We start from the raw sequence: 18,249 nt of genomic DNA, 5'->3' as shown, positions 1-18,249 counted from the left end.
CAAAAAGTTTTAAATATGGTATCAGCATTTTTTTTTTTCAGTTTTCCAATTGTTTCTCAAGCGCTGAAGAAAAATGGTTCCAGGGTCATATATTGTCTTGAAAGATGTCCCACTGATCAAGTCCGACTTTTATTTATCAGTGAAAAAAGTTATTTCACACTTTCATACAACTATTATGTTCGGTACTCACAAGATTAGAGAAATCTTAAGATACAAATCTAAGTTAAAGGTGGTATAGCAAATTAAATGTATACAGCATTAGAGATTTATTCATTTAAAAATCATTTATTACGTACCTGCAATATGTTACTGCAGATACAAAGACAAATGACCCAAGCAGTGTGAATACCAGGAACTCAGTGAAAATATATGCAGACACATATTCACAACACTGAAGATACATTATTGTGCCAGATGTACTCTATAGAGTGATAGAGGAGAGGTGGGAATGATGGCGTCTGCTTGAATAAATCTTACAAAATTCACAGAGGAGATGTTTGAACTCTGCAATTCACTAGCTTGATTTGGGGAAGGATGAAAGATTGTGCCAGTTTGAAAGAAGAGTCCATGTAAGGGCAAGAAAGTGACTGGAGAAGTGAATGGATATGAGACATATTTAGAAAGTAATACTACATCAAGGGTAATGACTCCTCATGACCTTAGAATAATGGGAACTATGCATCGCCACCAGGGTACAAGACAGTCTGGTGCAATGAGAAGAAACTGTTGACTCTTGCACTTTAACTAGTCTAATCTGACATGTTCCCTTTCCCCGACTATTTGTAAATGATCACTAATTATTTATTTCCTATTTTGGTAGCATTTACTATTTAATATGGCTGTACCATTGTCCCTTAGTTACTTTTAAAACTCTAATATATTGATTGCCAAAAAGTTAAACTATATACCTCTGTGATTTAGACCTTCAGTCCTTGCTCTACGTGGTAGTAAGGGATGATAAAAATGACTATGCAAGCTGAAACTTTGCAAAGTGATCTTAATAGTCAATGAGAATGATTAATTGTTCATGACCTTTAAAATTTTTGTTTAAATATTAAAATTCTTACTGTCAGTTATAAATGTATAAGGAAATGAAAAGAACCATAAAATTAATATTTATCTGGTACACTCTAATTTTAAACATTGGGAACATTGAGAATTAAAATGTCATATTTCTTTGTAAAACATTCAAGAATAGTGTGTACAGTTCTTGTTGCCTTCTTCTCAGAGAGAGAGCATTCCTTGGAGAATTCATTCTTCTTCCTAAGTCTGTATCAGCTCCCAACATTGTGTCCTTTCAATGTTGTGAAATGTCTCAGAAAGCTTCTGTACTGTGAAGATTTGTGCTGTTGACATGTCGCTTGAGACCTCTTGATACTTCTCACATCCACCTTCCTCATTGATGTCATAAAGGTGGCTGTCACCAAGTTCCTCTGGCTGCCTAGGTAAAGTCTCTCAAATGGCAGGAGTGTCAACATTCTCACCATCTACTCTTCCACAGCTGCATTCATGTCTGATTCAGATTTCCCTGCCAGTGTTATCTCCTTTCATTTCTCTGCTGCAAAAATAATTTCATTTTTGTTGACTTCGTTAACACCCTTTTTGGATGATTCCAATTTTGTAAAAGGTCAGGTGAATTTATTACCGGGAGACAACAAACTCCAGCTTGCTGTCTTTGTGTGAACTGAATAACAAATATTTGGTGAGTTAAAAAAAAAATTCAGTGAGTTACCAGTCACCAACATACTATAAGAGAAGTGGCATGTTTAGTCACTGATCAGTATGTACATGTGTTATTTACAACAGGTGGATGGATAAACAACTTGTAGTATATTCATAGACTGGAACACTGTTCAGCCAAAATAAAGAATAAAGAATTTATATACACAATATAGCATGTATGATGCTCAAAATAACTACATTAAGTAAAAGAAGGTAGACAAGAGAAATATATATATATATATATCTATTTTCTATGATTCCTCTTGTGAAGTCTAGAAAATGAAAATTAATTTATAGTGTTTGAAAGAAGACAGAAACTAGTTACATAGGGACAGAGAGAAGGGACAAAGAGGAGTATGAGAAGCAAATGTAAAGTACACAGGAAATTTTTTGGCATCATGGATATGTTTATTATGTTGATTGAGGAGATGGTTTTGTGGGTATAAAGTTATATCCAAATTTATCAAGGTTTCGACTATAATTATGTACAGTTTTTTGTGGGTCAATTACACCTCAATAAAACTGTTATAAAAATGTATTCCATTCTTCTTGTCTTTTTTTACTGTCATTAACCTTGCATATACTTAAGAATTATATTGCTTTATACTTGTCCAATGACAATATAAATTAAGTAAAACAAGTTGGTTTAATTTTTAGCATAAAAATTAATTATTGACACAGTATTTTAAAGTTATATGTCATTCTTAGTGTCCAGCAAATTTCTAAAAAAAGGTAATGAAATCTAAAAATTTTTAGACTTTTTACCTTAACTACGCAGCTAATAGATCAGTGTAGTTTTATCACTAAGTGTAATTAACAAGGCTGCCAGCTGTTAGAATACAGAGATAATTTGTCACAGAAACATTTGAAAATAAAAATTGAGCTTCTTTTTTGTTCCAATGAGTAAAGTTTTTAAGTTATTTGAAAAAATAAATTAGGATAATTCAAAATATTGATTACAATTTTGGGCATATTATTCAATAGAAAAATGTATTTTAAAGAATTTTATGGAAATTCCCATTTATCATGGGTTTAAATTCACTCTGTAGACATAACAAATGCTTAGTATTATAAAGTGAATTTATTGAGCAAGATGTTTGAAATAATATTTTAAAATAAATGTCCATAAACTTTATATTTACAGGTATCAGGGGAAACCATAGGCCTTCTTCCTTCTTCATAACTTAAGCTTTACCTATGTTTTGATACAATTGACTCAAAATTCAAGAAGAACATTCCCTTGGAATCGGAGCAGGAGTGTCTCAGAGAGCAGGGGTCACAGTGTAATCATTCACTTTGTCTTGTTGCTGTCGCCTTGTAATTTGGTGTTTGTGGCCTTGACTGCTTTTAATGACGAGGTATTCTTGCCCATAAAATTAAAATTAACAAGTGTACACGTATAATTTACTCACACAAATTGATGAACAGTATTCCAAAAGTTATTAAGTTTCAGAAGCAAAAAAGCCCTTTGTCTGGCAATTTTGATATGGTTCTATGGAGTACTGTTAAACCCTGCTCAGAGGTTTGAATGTTAGAATATCCTAGTAATGTTGCCTGGCATTTCCAGGGATTAAATATTTGCTCACGGCTGTAGCTCTTCATAACTGCTTTAACAGAAGAAATGCAAAGACAAGATAGAAATGCTGTTGTTGAATACTCTAACATGAAATCACAAACTGATTTAGGTTTAATATAGTCTGAGCAATCATCACTTTCAATGGTAAAACCAAAGTCAAGCAGACAAAATATTTTTATTGTTAAAATGGAATTGAGTTTGTAGGAAACAATATTTCCTAACACCCAATCTTAATAATTTAATTGATCAATGCACCATTTTCTATGTCTGGAATATTTGTCTCAAAGCAAAGATCAAGATTATGAATTAGGTCAATTACTGCTCAGTGTGTTGTAAAATTTTTTAGAATAATAACTTCTAAATAAATAATTATGTTATCATTTAATTTTTAATGATTTTAATTTGACATTTATTTTGTTAATGTTCCCTTCTTTACATGTTTTCTAATATCAAATATTTCAGGTAGACATTTTTATATCTTATCACAATATATTCTCTCTTAATAATAAGTTATGCATTTATTATCATATCTTCATTTTGCCACTGAAAATCTCTGCAACTAAACTTCTGTCACACAAAATGATTCACTGTTTATTATCCTGGATATTCATTGTTATTTTAAAACACATAAATAAATTATTTTAACATAAAGGAAAAACCTATGACTTGGAGAATTCCCCAGATTCCCCAGGAATTTTTACTTCTTATTCCCAAATCCCCAGTATTAGTATATATAGGGAATTTGAAAACACAGTGTTGGCAATTTTATATGTTCCTCACTTTTGCAGTCCCTGATTTATGGATTTAGTTAAAATCTACTTTTACCTCTAACTTTCGTGGCTTAGAGTAGAAACCCTGGATTTAGATTGCACCTGTCTATCAAGTTGTTCCAGAACTCTGTAAACCCATATCCAAAATTATACCTCCCCATGGCTTTGGTGTGAGAATGAGAGGTACTAGTATTTTGAGTCCACTTTTCTACACACATAGCAAAATGAAATAATTAACTTACGTAAACATAAACTATAATAACAAAATCACCAAAAGTATAAAACAAAATATATAGTTCATTTCCCACTCTCATAAATGAAAACTATTTGTAACAAATGGTGATAAAGTGAATTTATATTTTAGACGTTCAGAATCTAAATGAGAAATGAATATGGGTACCTTTCACCTGTTAGTACTTATTTAATATATAAGCCAGTAATACAGATGAAGTTATTATCAGTCAATTATTTCCACATAACAAGAAGAGCAAAATGATATAACCATTCTCCTCCAATAGCACACTATTAATATAATCGAGGATATGAGCACTTACAAATATTTTTGCTATTATTTCACTACTAACCTCTAACTTAGAAAATAAAGACTCTTCATGTATCTTTCCATGCATTGATTGGATTCAAACTAAGCTTGAGGCTTCCTTAGAATGCACAAAAATAAAAAACGTAATGATAAATTTAAAAAATTAAATGTCAAGGCAATGTCTAAAAGAATATAAATATCATATTCATGAAATACTTTGGTAACACTGACTAGAGAGTTTAGCTTTTACTTTTGAATACTGTAAAAGATAAGAATTTGACATATAATGTAGAAAGCATTCATTCTCAACAAAAGGATTTGAGGGCATTTTAAGGAACATGCTGGAGAAAATGTATTTCATATCTTTTATTGGTATGTGAGCTAAATAGAAGAAAATATTTATGAGATTAACCAACTTGAAAAATGTATTCCAGTAAAATAGCAGAGCGAAACTGTATGCCTAATAACATTACAATATGCTAAAAATAAAATACACACAGGGGATTATAGTATGTATTTTGAGGGAGGTTTGCTGAATATCTACCAACTCTGTTGGCCAAATCAAACAGCAGTGTTTTCCTTACATCATTTTTTAAATATGTTTTGAAATATCCCATATATGCAATATATAGAGATAGGTAGATAGATATCCACACATATGATATAAAGAATTTAAAAATCCACATACATACCAACAAATGTAAGAAATAGCACATTACAGGCACACTTTAAGGCCGTTAGGCTCATATCCCAATCTCTCTTCAACCTTTATCCCAGGGGTAAGTCCTATCCTGAAATTCATGCTTATCATTCTCTTGCTTTCTCATATATATGTTCAATGAAGTGAATAATTCTTAAAAGTAAGTAAAATTCAGTGACTTTATGTATACTTCCATGTAATCAGAACACAGATAAAGACATGGAACATCACCAGCACCCAGAACGCTGTTTTTACCCCTTCCCAGTCATTCCGACTCAAATGCCAACAGTATACTTCCTTCTATTAACATAAAGCAGTGTTGCCTGCTTTTAAAATTCATGTAAATGGAATCATACAGCATGTGCTATCTTTGCACTTGATTCCCATCATTCATCTTACAGGTTTTGAAATGCATTCATGTTGTTGCACATATCATTGCACACAGGTTGTTACTGCTCCATTTCTCCACAATTTATTTGTCTATTCTACAGCTCATGGGCATGGATTGTCTCCAGTTTGGAGCTACTAGGAATAAAGCTGCTACAAACATCTTTGTGTATGTCTTACTAGTATTAATGCTTTCAGTTTTGTTCCATTTACACCAAGGAGTGGAACTTCTGGGTCATAAGGTAGATATATGTTTAGCTTTAGCAGATACTGCATTTTGCCAAAGTAGATGTTTCAATTTAAACTCCCACCAGCAATATGTGTAAGTTCTGATTGTTCCTCACTGTCTTCAAAACTCATTCCTGTCACTTACTTTTTAAATTTTAGCCATCTGGTGGATTTGTAATGGTATATGTCACTGTGGCTTTAATTTGCATTTTCCTAAAGACTGCTATGATTTTGAACACTTTTACATATGCTCATTATCCATTTGGATATCCTTGTTTATGGAATGCCTGCTTAAGTTCTTGATCCTTTCTTAAAATAGGTTGTCTGCATTTTACTTAATGATTTGTAGGAATTACATCTTCTGAATACAATTCTTTTGTTGGTTGTATGTATGACAAATATCTTCTCCCATTCTGTGAATTCTTTTTTGCATATCATTCCTTCTTGATTCTCAGATAACTATTTCTGGATTTATTTTCTTTCTTAGAGTACATCCTTTATGTAATTTTGTACTACAAATTCAACTATTTAGAAACCCTTTCTGTTCTTATATATACAAATATTTTATTCTTATATTTTTAAGCATTTAATCTGATTACAGCTCTTGAGAGTTTTCCTATTAGCACCTTGGCTTCCAGCTTCTGTTTTAGCCTTAGACAAGGCTATTTGCTTATTGAATTGATGACTCAGCCTAATCTTTGTATCCATCTTCTCGAATTTCACTATAATATGATGTGTTGGAAAATTACTTTTTTATTCTTCTTGAAGTATGCTGTGTTTTCTAAATCTATTATCACTAATTCTAGAAAGTTCTCAGATACCATCTCTAACTATTGCCTTACCTCAGCCTTGTGCCATTCTCTCAATTTCTCCTGCTCTAACTCTAATAAATATTAGGCCTTCTTAAACTCATCTCAATGTCTTTTAACATCTCTTTTATATTTTTCATTGCTGGTCTTTCTTTGCTGTAATCTGGGTGATAATTTAAGATCTACCATCTCATCAACTTTCTCTTCTGTTATACCCCATCTGTTTTTTTTTTATTTTTTATTTTTTCTAATATTTTTATGTTTCTTTAGTACTAATGCAAGGGCAAGACCACTAGAATGAGTTTCAGTTCCAGATTGTTGATAAAATATAAAACCCAGCACCAAGCTTACTTAGCTTTAAAAAAGGGTAGACAACAGATAGCAAGAACTACACAAAGCAGGAAAACCCGGGGGGCCTCAGACACCCAAGCGCAGCATCTCATGTGACCCATCACCGTACTGTTCTGGAGACATGACAAAGCATTGAGTGTGAATCACATCACTACAGGATCGCCACAGAGGCTAGGGCCCCTTTGCTCAAGTACCCTGATGGTCATCTAAATGGCTATGTATCTGGCTCTCATTCTTTAGTTCCGCTTCAGAACATTAATAACAGAATATATAATAAATAATTGTGACAGTCATGCACAGAGTGCTTAAATGGACTCTCTCATGAACAGAATACCTCCTCTTGCAGAAGATCAAATAACAGTGTCTCCTGGGCCCAGCCCGTCTCACAGTGGGTCCACTGGTCACACAGACCCCACCGATGGTTGTTTCCTCATTTCTCAATTACAGTCAGAACAGATACACATTATGGTTCTTGGAACCAGAGCAGTGGTCCCAGGCAGTCTGTGGAGAATGAACTATTATAATAGAAAAAGCTGAGTTGAACCCTTTGAACTACCTTCATTTACTTCTGGCTGATAACAGTGAACATAGAACAATACCGTATCCCAGGTGAACTGGCAGAAATCAGTGGTACCTTCACAGATTTAAGGAAGATGTATAGTATGTTAGATAGAATCAGTTATTAGGAAGAAAAATAGGATAAAATGGGGCAGGAGACAAGAAGAACCAGGTGAGGCTGAGGTTACAGTTTGAGGTAATATGGTCCAGCCAGGCATTTGCGTAAAACCAGAGGGAAATGAAGGAGTGATCTGTGTGGATATCTGAGCAAAAAGCATTTCCCACTGGAAAACAAGCAAATGCACAGGTGAGGCAAGACCATCCTGGCATGTTCCATGAACAGTGAGTGGCCTTCATGACGTGAGCACAGTGAGTGAGAGGAGAAGAGGCTAGAGCAGTAATAGGAATAGATCATGCTGGGCTTTTTAGATTATTTTAGGAATTTTAGCTTTTACTCTGAGTGAGGTGGGAAGCAGCTCACTGACGTGGGTGTGAAATGATACATGTTTTAATGAGATCATTCTGGCCCCTTCCCTGAGAATTGATTGGTAGCAAGACCAGGCACGGGGAGAATGGTTACAGGGTTACTGCGGTCATCCAAGAACAGACGATTGAAACTTGGGCCACTGTGGTAGAAGTGGGAGCAGTAAGAAGTGGCAAAATGGTGTAAATATTTTTACAGCAAAATCAAAAGAATGCTTGCATTTTATTAGATTCAGGTTTTAGTATTCTAAACTATGGGGATTTAATTGGATCTTAATTCTGACTCTTCCACCCACAAATTTTATAAATCTTCTTCCTTTTAGGAGTAACAGGCATCTTAAGCCTTTGGGTCAACATCTAAAAGTCTTATTAATGTTGACTTTGATCTTAAAAGAACACTTTTTATGTTAAAGTCCTAGATTTTAAGAGCCAAACACATCTCAAAGAACATTTTCCATTCTCTGTTTCTTACTGCCTTTCTAACCCCTCCCCAAAACTGCTTGACTGATTCAGTAAGGAGAGGGCAGCATCAATAATTGGTAGTCTTGGCAGCTATAAATGCAGCCTGACCAACCTGTGAAATCTGGTGATTGAGCTCAGCACTCTAGGTCCCTGGTTAGGGCAGACAGGCAGCGGCTGCGTATCTTCATCTTCTGGATCCTTTAACACAGGCAGCTTCCTCCTTAGTAGTGAGATTTGATTTAAATTCTGGTTAAATAACATTTTAACTTATTTGTTATAGGAAGATAGCTATTCCACAGTTAAACATGACAGAGAACACACACACACACACACAATAAAAATTAGAAAATTTATTTTCAACCTCCCAAAGTCTTCATAGATGAACATGAAGTTTATTATAATTTTCAATATCAAGAGAGCTGGAAGCACGGTACATAAAAGGACTTAGTTAGAAATGTTATATATGATTTCTACTGGAAAGCCCTTGATGATTCACAACCAAACTAAGGCATGAATTCTCTTGCTTTTCTAATCAAAGAATTGTAACAACTAAAAGTATACATGTAATTGTTCTCACATACCAAATAAAAATACTTATTATTCATGATGCTTTGAAAAATAACATACTGGCCTGTGAGTTCTATAAGTTTGCCAAGGTTGTTGAATTGGGAAAGGACTCTCTGTGGAGTCGAATAATCAAATGTGGGACCACAACCTTTGAAAAGTTCTTGTTCTTAGGACAAACAAGCAAAATAAATTAAAATGAAACTATATCAGAAAACATCAGAATTTGTAAATAACAAGCTATATTATCACATCAAGTCACTAAACAATCTTTAAGGTATTATTAAAATCAGGATTGACTTCCATTTGAAAAAAAGATAAGGAGAAGTAGGCTAAATCAGAATATAAACACTGTGTGAAAGATCTCTAACTGCATTTTTTTTTTTTTTCTGCTGACAAGTTGTTTCATGATTTGCTGTCTTCAGAAACTCTTTGGTACTAAACCAATGGATAATATCTATATATAATGCAAAATAACTATGAGATAGGAAATTAACTAACAGTTTGTTTTGTACAGAGGAAGACCTATGATCAAGGTACAAAACCTGCATTAAACTCCTGAATAACTTTAACAAGACAATCTGTCTGCCTCACCATTTTGTTACAGGCAAAAAAATATTGTCCCTGGATACCTAATGCATAGGAATACAATGAAATGGCCTTCCTGCAATCCTGATGAACGTTCATCTACAGGGTTATCTAGTATACACTATATGCAACAATAAGGGCTATTATCAGATCTTTAGTGACACTCTAGTCATGAACTCTGGGTTGCTGGGGGCAGGAGACAGTTATGGAAAATTCCTATGACTCAAGATGGCTTTGGCTGAGAGGCCTCAAACACCCTTATTTACAGTATACTTCTAAAACAAACGGAAAATGTGAAGTCAAACTCATTTCCACAGCCCCAAGGCAATCAGATAAGAAACCTGGGTATTTTAAAATCACTCTCAGACATAATTACTTTTAAAGATATTTTTTAAAGGAATGATGTTAACACTAGAAAAAAATGGCAGAACAAATTCTGTAAAACAGTGAAGCTGTTCAGTGAGCTTTCATCCTATTTCAATAGTTTTTACTCTAGACACCAAAATATAAAATTAATTTTCAATTGTTTAATTGTTGGTAGGGGAAATAAGAACCACCAACAAAATGTACACATTAAATACATATGTCTGAAAGTAACAATAAAATAATCTATATAGATTTTGTCACAAGAATAGACTAGGTGAATTCCACATCATAAGTTGCTGTGTAAGTTTCATCTGTTAAAACTTTTAAGGTTGTTTTCTCCTTTGCAAGGGCCAGTCAAGTTGCTTCTGGGGTCCACTGGGGAATAGTTGTTTTCAGCTAGAAGTCCAGGCTAACTGTTTCCTTGCAGCATTTATGTTCACTGCCCAAGTGACTTCAGTCACATCTTGTTATTTTTGATGTTTGTCATTTTTGAAGATTTCTGTAAGAAAAAGTAAGAGGAGTCCATCAGAAATATGTTTTGGAAATAGCCAGGAAAGATACTAGTTGCATTCAAATACTGTTTATAGGGCACTCAAATGCATATATACGTGTTTTTTTTTTTGAGGAATAATTGGAAGAAAATAAGAAGAGCCCAAAACAAACAAAAAAAACCCCAAAACCCAAGGAAGTAATATACACTCTTCAGAAACAAGGTAAATTTTTCTATGAGGTAGGAGATAATATTTCAAATTTGTAAAGTGTTTTTCAGTTTACAAAGTGCTTTTCTTTGCATTTTAGTTTGCCTTTATAAAACCTCTATTACACAGGTAATGTAAGGTCAAAAACTGAATCCACAGTGAAGTAAAGAGACTTGCTGAGCAACTGCACAGCTAGTAAGAGACTGAACTTGATTACGCTCTAAAAAATGTCTGATTGCAGACCCATCACCCTGGCTGTCACACATGCCTACGGAATGGAGCCCAAACCTGACAGAGTCCTAAAGACTGCAGAGCAGGAAAAGGGTACCCATAAATGTTAAACTGAAGAGAAAGCACAAGTCTCAAGCATCAGCTGTACCATCTAAAGCTTCGAAGGCATGTATTCAATCTTGACATTAATCAATCATATCAAAGTCTCAAGCAAAGGGAGCTACATTGCAGATAGCAATAGGGGGTCATAAAAATCCCTAACAACACTCACTCTAATTGTCTAGAGGTACAGATCTGTCACCTCTTCTGTGCTCCCACACCTCCATTGTACTTGCGTTCTGTTAAGCGCCGGCTGTGGGGACCAGGAGAGGAGTGCTCTGAGGCCCACGCCCTGAATGTTCATTAGCCTACGACTTCATCCCTTCCTCTTCTGCCACCCCTTTCCCCCACCATTTTCCTCCTTATCTCTTTCTTTTTTCCTCCCTCCTTCCTTACCTCTCTCTCCTTGTTTCTCTCTTTTCCTTCTCCGTCCCTCCCCTCTCTCCTTCTTCCCTATCTCCTTCCTTCCTTCTCTGCTACATGCTACAACCTTAAGGAAGTTACCTAATATTCATTTTCTTATCTTTCTAAAAAAGAGGGGTGAAGGGATAATAATGCCTGTTTTACAGGGGGTGACAAAGACTGAATGAGTTAATTAATGTAAAGAGTTTTAAATTTTATAGTAAAGAGGTTTGCTGTCTCACCAACTGTTAACTATTTTTATTGTATGTGTGAAATACAAAGAGAAAATATATAGTTTGTGACCCCTGAGGAGCTCACAGACTAACTGGCGAAAAAAAGGGAGGATATCAAAGCAGAAAGAAGAGGAATTTCTCCACATATCATGTTAATTCCCCTAATGGCCTGAATTTAATTTCCTCTGTCAGCTCTCTCCGTAGTGCTAGCTGGGGCTAGGGGCTGGGCTGGCGGGTAGGTGGGGTAGTCAGTGGCCTGATGAGAAAAAGACAGCCTGGATTCCATGCTCCCCTTGATTTCATCCAATATCCCCAACTTAGAGTTTTAGGTCTCCCTGACATCAAATAGCAGTAAAACTCCACGTTGTAGAGAATACATTACAGATAAAAGAACACCGGATTTTTAGGCAGTATGCCCAGGTTTAATTCTCATTTTTATCACCTACTATCTTTGTGACTTTATCTGTAAAAAGGGATTACAATAGTATTTCTCCCTCACAGTATTGCTTTGCTTGGCGAGGAGAAGGGAGTGAGGGCAAATGAAATCAATATATTGTGGTTTAGAGAAAAGGAATCTGAAGATGTAGGTCTGATTCCTGATTCTAAGACTTACTGACTTTATGTCTTGGGGAATCTCTGAATTCCATTTCCTTATCAGTGAATGAGTTGTGATAGTAATAATTGAATCACAGAGTTGAAGTATCAAATGAAATAATGGGCCTACAAGTGCTTTGTAAAAAGTAAAACGCTATAGACATATTACTTGCTATTACCATCTTGTATTCACATAAAACTATTATAAGCCTGTAGTTTGAAAGTTCAATCTGTCATCTTGACAGTTATTAGTCTCACTCTCCCTTGTCAATAAACTGATTTAAGATAATACATAGTTAAGCAGAAAAATGAGAGATGAGGGAATTAGAATAATTAGATTATCTCCGTACAAAATAATAGCATTTACACAATCTTAGCTTTGGAAGGGACTTCATAAGTTGCCTCTCCCAGTCTGATCCAGCCCAGTCTTCCACCCAGTAGGGAATGCTCTAAATAACATCCAAGCTCTAGAGGTCAGTTTGAGTTGACAGAACAGATTTCACATTGAATAGAAACTACATTCTTTATTGCATTAACTTTCAAAAAATCTCAAAACATGCAGGAACCAATTTTTACCACAATTCTTTAGGTTTTAAAATTCAAATTGATTTAAGCCTTTCAACTCTTTTGGCATTCATCAACCACTGCATTTGGAAATGTCACAGACTTAATATGGAGGTGATGTTTCTTACATTCAATTGAATATTCACAGGTTGTTTTTGAACATTCACAATTACTTAAATGACCACATTAACTGAGCTATGTGGAGTCATGTCCATTCATTTTGTAGGAGATCAAGCCAAACACTTCATCCATGGAAGAATAGATACAGAACATTGTCTGATTGGGTTTTTCTCCCTAAAAAGCATCCTTTAATAGTCAAAATTTACCTCTTTGCAAAATAACCTAGTGTTCAATCCACAAAATGAAACTTTGTATACACAGAATTAGGTGATTATTTTTTGAATGAGAAGATTAAAGTAAGAAAAATTTCCTTTTCTTCTTATTTTAGAGGAATCAAGTTTAAGTATATCTAAATTTGCTTTACATTCTCTCATAAAGCCGATATTTCTGAAAGAGTTCATTTGAACCACAATCAATCACACCCTGCTCGTTTTCCCTTTTGGAAACTGGGTGCCAATCTTCTCAACTTGCTTGTGCTGATGGTGAATAGTAAAACCTGCAGCAAGCACATGCACGTCTTTAGGAGGCAGCTCGGTTGTGAAATGTATTTTCCTGGAATCTCTTAACATTTTCCTGGATTTTCATCCATGTACCCATTTTCATATCCACACCCATCTTCTTTCCTTTCATTAACACCTTTTGTAATTAAGTGATCAGTTAAGGCTGAAATAACTGCTCTATTCTTCCTCTCATCTACAGTGATTACATGGCTATAGCATCATTTTTCGAAGACGAGTCTTACAATTATGTCCCTGGCAACTGTTTCTGTGTACAGAAAATGTTTGATAGTTGTCATACATTTTATGTCAGGTTCAGAAGAGGAGTCTGGGGCTCATTTCTTTACTTAAGAAATATTCACTGAGTACAGCTGGGGCTTTTTATCAGTTTGCTCTACTCTTAGAAGAATTTAAGAAGAATCTAAAGATAAAGCAAACTGACAAAAAAAAAATCCTGCCTTCATGGTGCCATCATGTGGGAAAGGTGACCCATAATCAAAAAAAAGAAGTAAAGTGTATATATAGTACGCTAGATGGCAGAAGAGAGATAGGCAGGCGCAGATGGAAGATTACAATTTCAAATGAAGAGTTTGCAGAAGAAATTACCAAGAAGGCAACAGCTGAGGAAAAACCCACAGAAGTCAAAGCTGTAAACCTTGTAGCTCTCTAGGGGGAAAGATCATGCCATTTAGAGAGAATAGCCGGCATAGCGTGGAGGATGGAGCACTCCAAGAGTGTTTGAGGAACACCTAGGAGGCCAATATAGCTAGAATAGCAAGAAAGGAGAGAAGCAGAGAGACCACTGGAGCATTGTGAGGAAAGAAGTTACATGGCCTGACTGAGGTTGTGACACCTTTACTCTGTCTGCTGTGTTGAGAATAGACAGTATGAGGCAAGGGTAGAGGCAGATTGACTAGTTAGGAAGCCAAATCAACATCTGAGTGAGAAATGATGATGATGGCTGGAACTGAGCTGATAGTGGTAAACATAATTTAAAAAATAGTCATATTCTAGATTATTGTTTGAGGATAAAGCCTACAAGATTTGCTGATGGAGTGGATGTGATGAGTGAGGAGAAGAAGACTGTCTACAATTCTTCTACAGCATTATTTTTCAAAGTGTGGTCCAAGGTCTGCTCTACCACAATCACCCAGGAAACATGCTGAAATAAATTCCTAGTTCCTAACTGCAAACTTCTGATTCAGATTCTCTAGAGCAGAGGTTGGAAAACTTTTACTCTAAAGGGCTACATAGTAAATATTTTAGGCTTTGCATCAAACCACTCAACTTGGCTGATAAGAGGCCAAAGCAGCCATAGACAATATGTAAATGAAGGAGTGTGGCTGGGTTTCAATAAAACTTTATATAGATACTGAAATTTGAATTTCATATAATTTTTACCTATCTGAAAACATTGTTTTTTTTTCTTTTAAACCATTAAAGAAAAACCTCTTGGTTTGTGGGCTATACTAAAATAAGCAGTGGGACAGATTTGACCCACTGCCAGAGTTTGCCAACGCTGCCTTAGAGAGCAGATGCCAGGAATACGTATTTTTAGTATGTGCATTAAGTAACATTTTTATGCACAGGAATGTAGAGAATCACTGAGATAAGCTCAGACAGTGATGGCCGTCTATTCCTTTTTGCTTTACTTTGTTCACAGGGGACAATAAAGATGGGTTTCTTGAATGAAATAAGAACAAGAGTTGGTTTTGAATAATGGATAAAAGAAAGATTCCCACCTGCTAACAAGAAAAAAGATTAGAAGAATGGGGAAAGGAAATTTAAAATGGTAAGATTGAGAGTTACTCATGAGGAAAATTAGGAAATTGGGGAGAGGCTCAGAAGCTTATTATTTAGAAGCAAACTCTGTAGTTTTGAAGAATGCATTTACCATGAAAAAGAATCAATCATTGATTTGTACATGACTCCATAAAGGTCAAAGGCAGAGGTCACCATATAAATCCAGTCCTACCCAACTTAAGATACTGTCAATTGACTCAAGAAAAATATTTTCTCATATAAAAGAATACTTCCTATCATAAGCTGCACACCATGAACACAGCTCCTCTCTGCTTGTTGCAGCCCTGTGTTAGGTCTCAGTTGTTAAGGTCTGTACCATGGCATATCTTCTTTTCTTATTTTACAGTCTAATGCTTCAATTGCTCTTTCTTTCTAGTGTTACACTCAAACCATAAAATAATATGAGGGAAATGAGAAAAAAATAACTTACTTAAACGGACTTGTTAATCATAATCATCTTACTGAAATAGTGATCATTCTAGGCTTAAAATAATTGATTGTTTCTTCATTCAGAATTTCTCAACTTTATCTCTACTTTGCTACCATGTTGTTTTCTTCTTTTTCTCAAGATGTAATTCACCAAAGTTTTATTTCTGAGAAATGAGTTAAACAGAAATTGGTATTTTTTATTTCTGAGAAAATAATTTTTAAAAATAAACTCAAAGGCAGTTTCAAGTCCTAATGGATCTAAAACTATTAGTAAATCACTTTTGGATTATTTAGAGAACTTATTGGTGAAAAAAAAGAGTAAGTTCATAAGCCTCTAACAAGCACTGTGGAAACTACAAGAAGATAATGAGATGGAAGAGGACAGAGAGAGTAAGACAAGACTTCAAACAAGGCTTCAAGGCTGCCTCAAAAACCTGTCCTGCTCCAACCTCCAAACTCCTTAACATATTTTTTTAAATCTCTAATAGAGTACTTGGTAAACCAAGATGAGACATAGTTAATATTATGCCACAGCAATCAATATGCAGTAAGTGCTAAATAAAGGCTGTTGATAGAACTCCATACGCCATAACAATGTTGTTTTTGTGTCTACTCTGCACTAGTCTCATTACACCATTTCATGTGAGGCAGTTATTTTTATCCTTATTTTACAGATAAGGAAACAAAATCACAAAGAATCATGGCATTCTTTTGAATCAGAGTCCAGTCTCGGGTCTGTTTGGTACAAAGCCTGTGTACTTTCCTCTGTACCCGCCATCTCATAGAATGCTTCCCCAGTGGCTCAGGTTCCTGTCCAGCCACAGAGGAGAGAATGGAGTGAAAAGAAAAGAAAAAAAAAAAAGGAGTGAAAAGAAAAGTTGCTTTGCCTAAAGAACTGTTTTACCTTTTCAATATGGCATGTGGTTTTGCTTTCATAATTAACATTCTGCTGATGAGATCTCCCATTGGTGAAGGCTGACGAGTCAGATTTTCCATGAAAAGCAAGCACTGCAGGAAATAAATTAATCTCTAGGGAAGAAGAGGGGCAAGGCTGTCACTGATCCCACAACAGCCTAATAGGAAGTGATATTACAGAATTTTTCAAAGGATGAAATGACTGCGGGTTCTCCTTCCAGCATATTCTTAAACATTTAAACCTTCCAAGAAGAGGGAAATTGGTTGTTATAAAATGAAGAGCAATCTTATAACATTTTCTTTAGGCTGTCAGTATTTCCAGACTAAGATAGTATTCCCTCGAAACATTAGGAATATTCTACTTGTGACGTTATTTTGTTTATGTTATGAAAATTTGCATTCATTGTAAATGGAAAGATGAAGGATATACTAAATTATTTTTTATTACCAGTTTAAAATTATCCAATATTTTACATAATAGGCTTTCCAGTCTTTGGAGTAAAAGTAATTCTTGTGCTTAGAATTAACACTGAATTATTGAAGTGCTCCTTTATTAAAATTGAGAAACAAGAATATGTTTTATGACATCTAAAGTACCTACCTCTCAATAGCATATATTTAATCATTAGTCCCGGTCTTTAATATAAAATACCAACCTTGTCTAATTCTTTAAAAAGTCCTGATAGAGACTTGCTTATGTTTTATTTTCCACTGTACAAGAAAAATCTGAAGTTCTGATTAAACATTAATGTTAAATTAAAGCTCAGTATAAAAACTTCTTTATTTTCCTACAGATCCATTCGTTATTTCTAGCTTCCACCTTGACCTCAGCAAAAAGCTTTTCCGTGAAACTTGTTTCCTCTCACCTGTTTAATTTACCACAGTAAGTAGAATCCTAGATGGGGTGCATCACATCTAATGTGACTCTTAAGTGATGAGTAACAGTTGCATTGTTCTATGATAGCAGAGTAGGCTGTAGAATCAGTGCTTTCAGAATTGACAGGGCATAAAGATTACCTGGTGCACCTCCTATTTTGGTGAGGAAAGGATGACTTAGAAAAATGAAATGGCTTGTGAAATGCTACACATCTAGGCTGGGGTGGAGCTGGGACTAGATCTAAGAGTTCCTGTTTTTTTTGCTTTCTAGCTTTGGTTTCTCACTACTTGACAAGTCGAATTTATGGAGGATGAGTCAAGGCATGGATTTAGTCTAAAGATGTAGGGATACTTAGAAGAACATAGATGAAGCTTCAAAAGAAAGGAAATTGACTAATTAGGAGAATATAAAATTTTCTCAGTAGAGAACATTTAGGGAGGGCAAACACAGGCATATTTTAAAAGGTTATCCTTTCTGGCAAAAATTTCAGTTTCTAGAAAGACACATTAAGGGGGGAAAAAAGACAGCACTCCCTGTTTAGCCAGTCAGATCACCAGAAGCAATCTCTGCAATTAAAGAGTCATCTGCATAATAACTGAGTCCTCCCCACAACTAAATAATAATCCTCTGACACCAAATGACTTGGCCACTGGCTAAAGGAAACCACCTTACCCACTGTCTT

The 18,249-nt window shown here is 35.0% G+C and overlaps 1 protein-coding gene across 1 annotated transcript in view; it reads right to left on the bottom strand.

The window, feature by feature from the left end:
- Positions 1-8,930: 8,930 nt before the first annotated feature.
- The window catches only part of THEMIS (thymocyte selection associated), a 161,628-nt gene continuing 152,309 nt past the window's right edge, over positions 8,931-18,249 (bottom strand). The window contains exon 6 of the mRNA XM_036903853.2: positions 8,931-10,604. Coding sequence (XP_036759748.1) covers positions 10,573-10,604 — 32 coding nt within the window. The 3' untranslated portion in view covers positions 8,931-10,572. The remainder of the gene's footprint in view (positions 10,605-18,249) is intronic.

This window comes from Manis pentadactyla, chromosome 12 (genome assembly GCF_030020395.1).
Source record: "Manis pentadactyla isolate mManPen7 chromosome 12, mManPen7.hap1, whole genome shotgun sequence".
Taxonomy (NCBI): Eukaryota; Metazoa; Chordata; class Mammalia; order Pholidota; family Manidae; genus Manis; species Manis pentadactyla.
The sequence above is the reverse complement of the archived record's forward strand: the minus strand, read 5'-3'. Positions and strand labels throughout refer to the sequence as shown.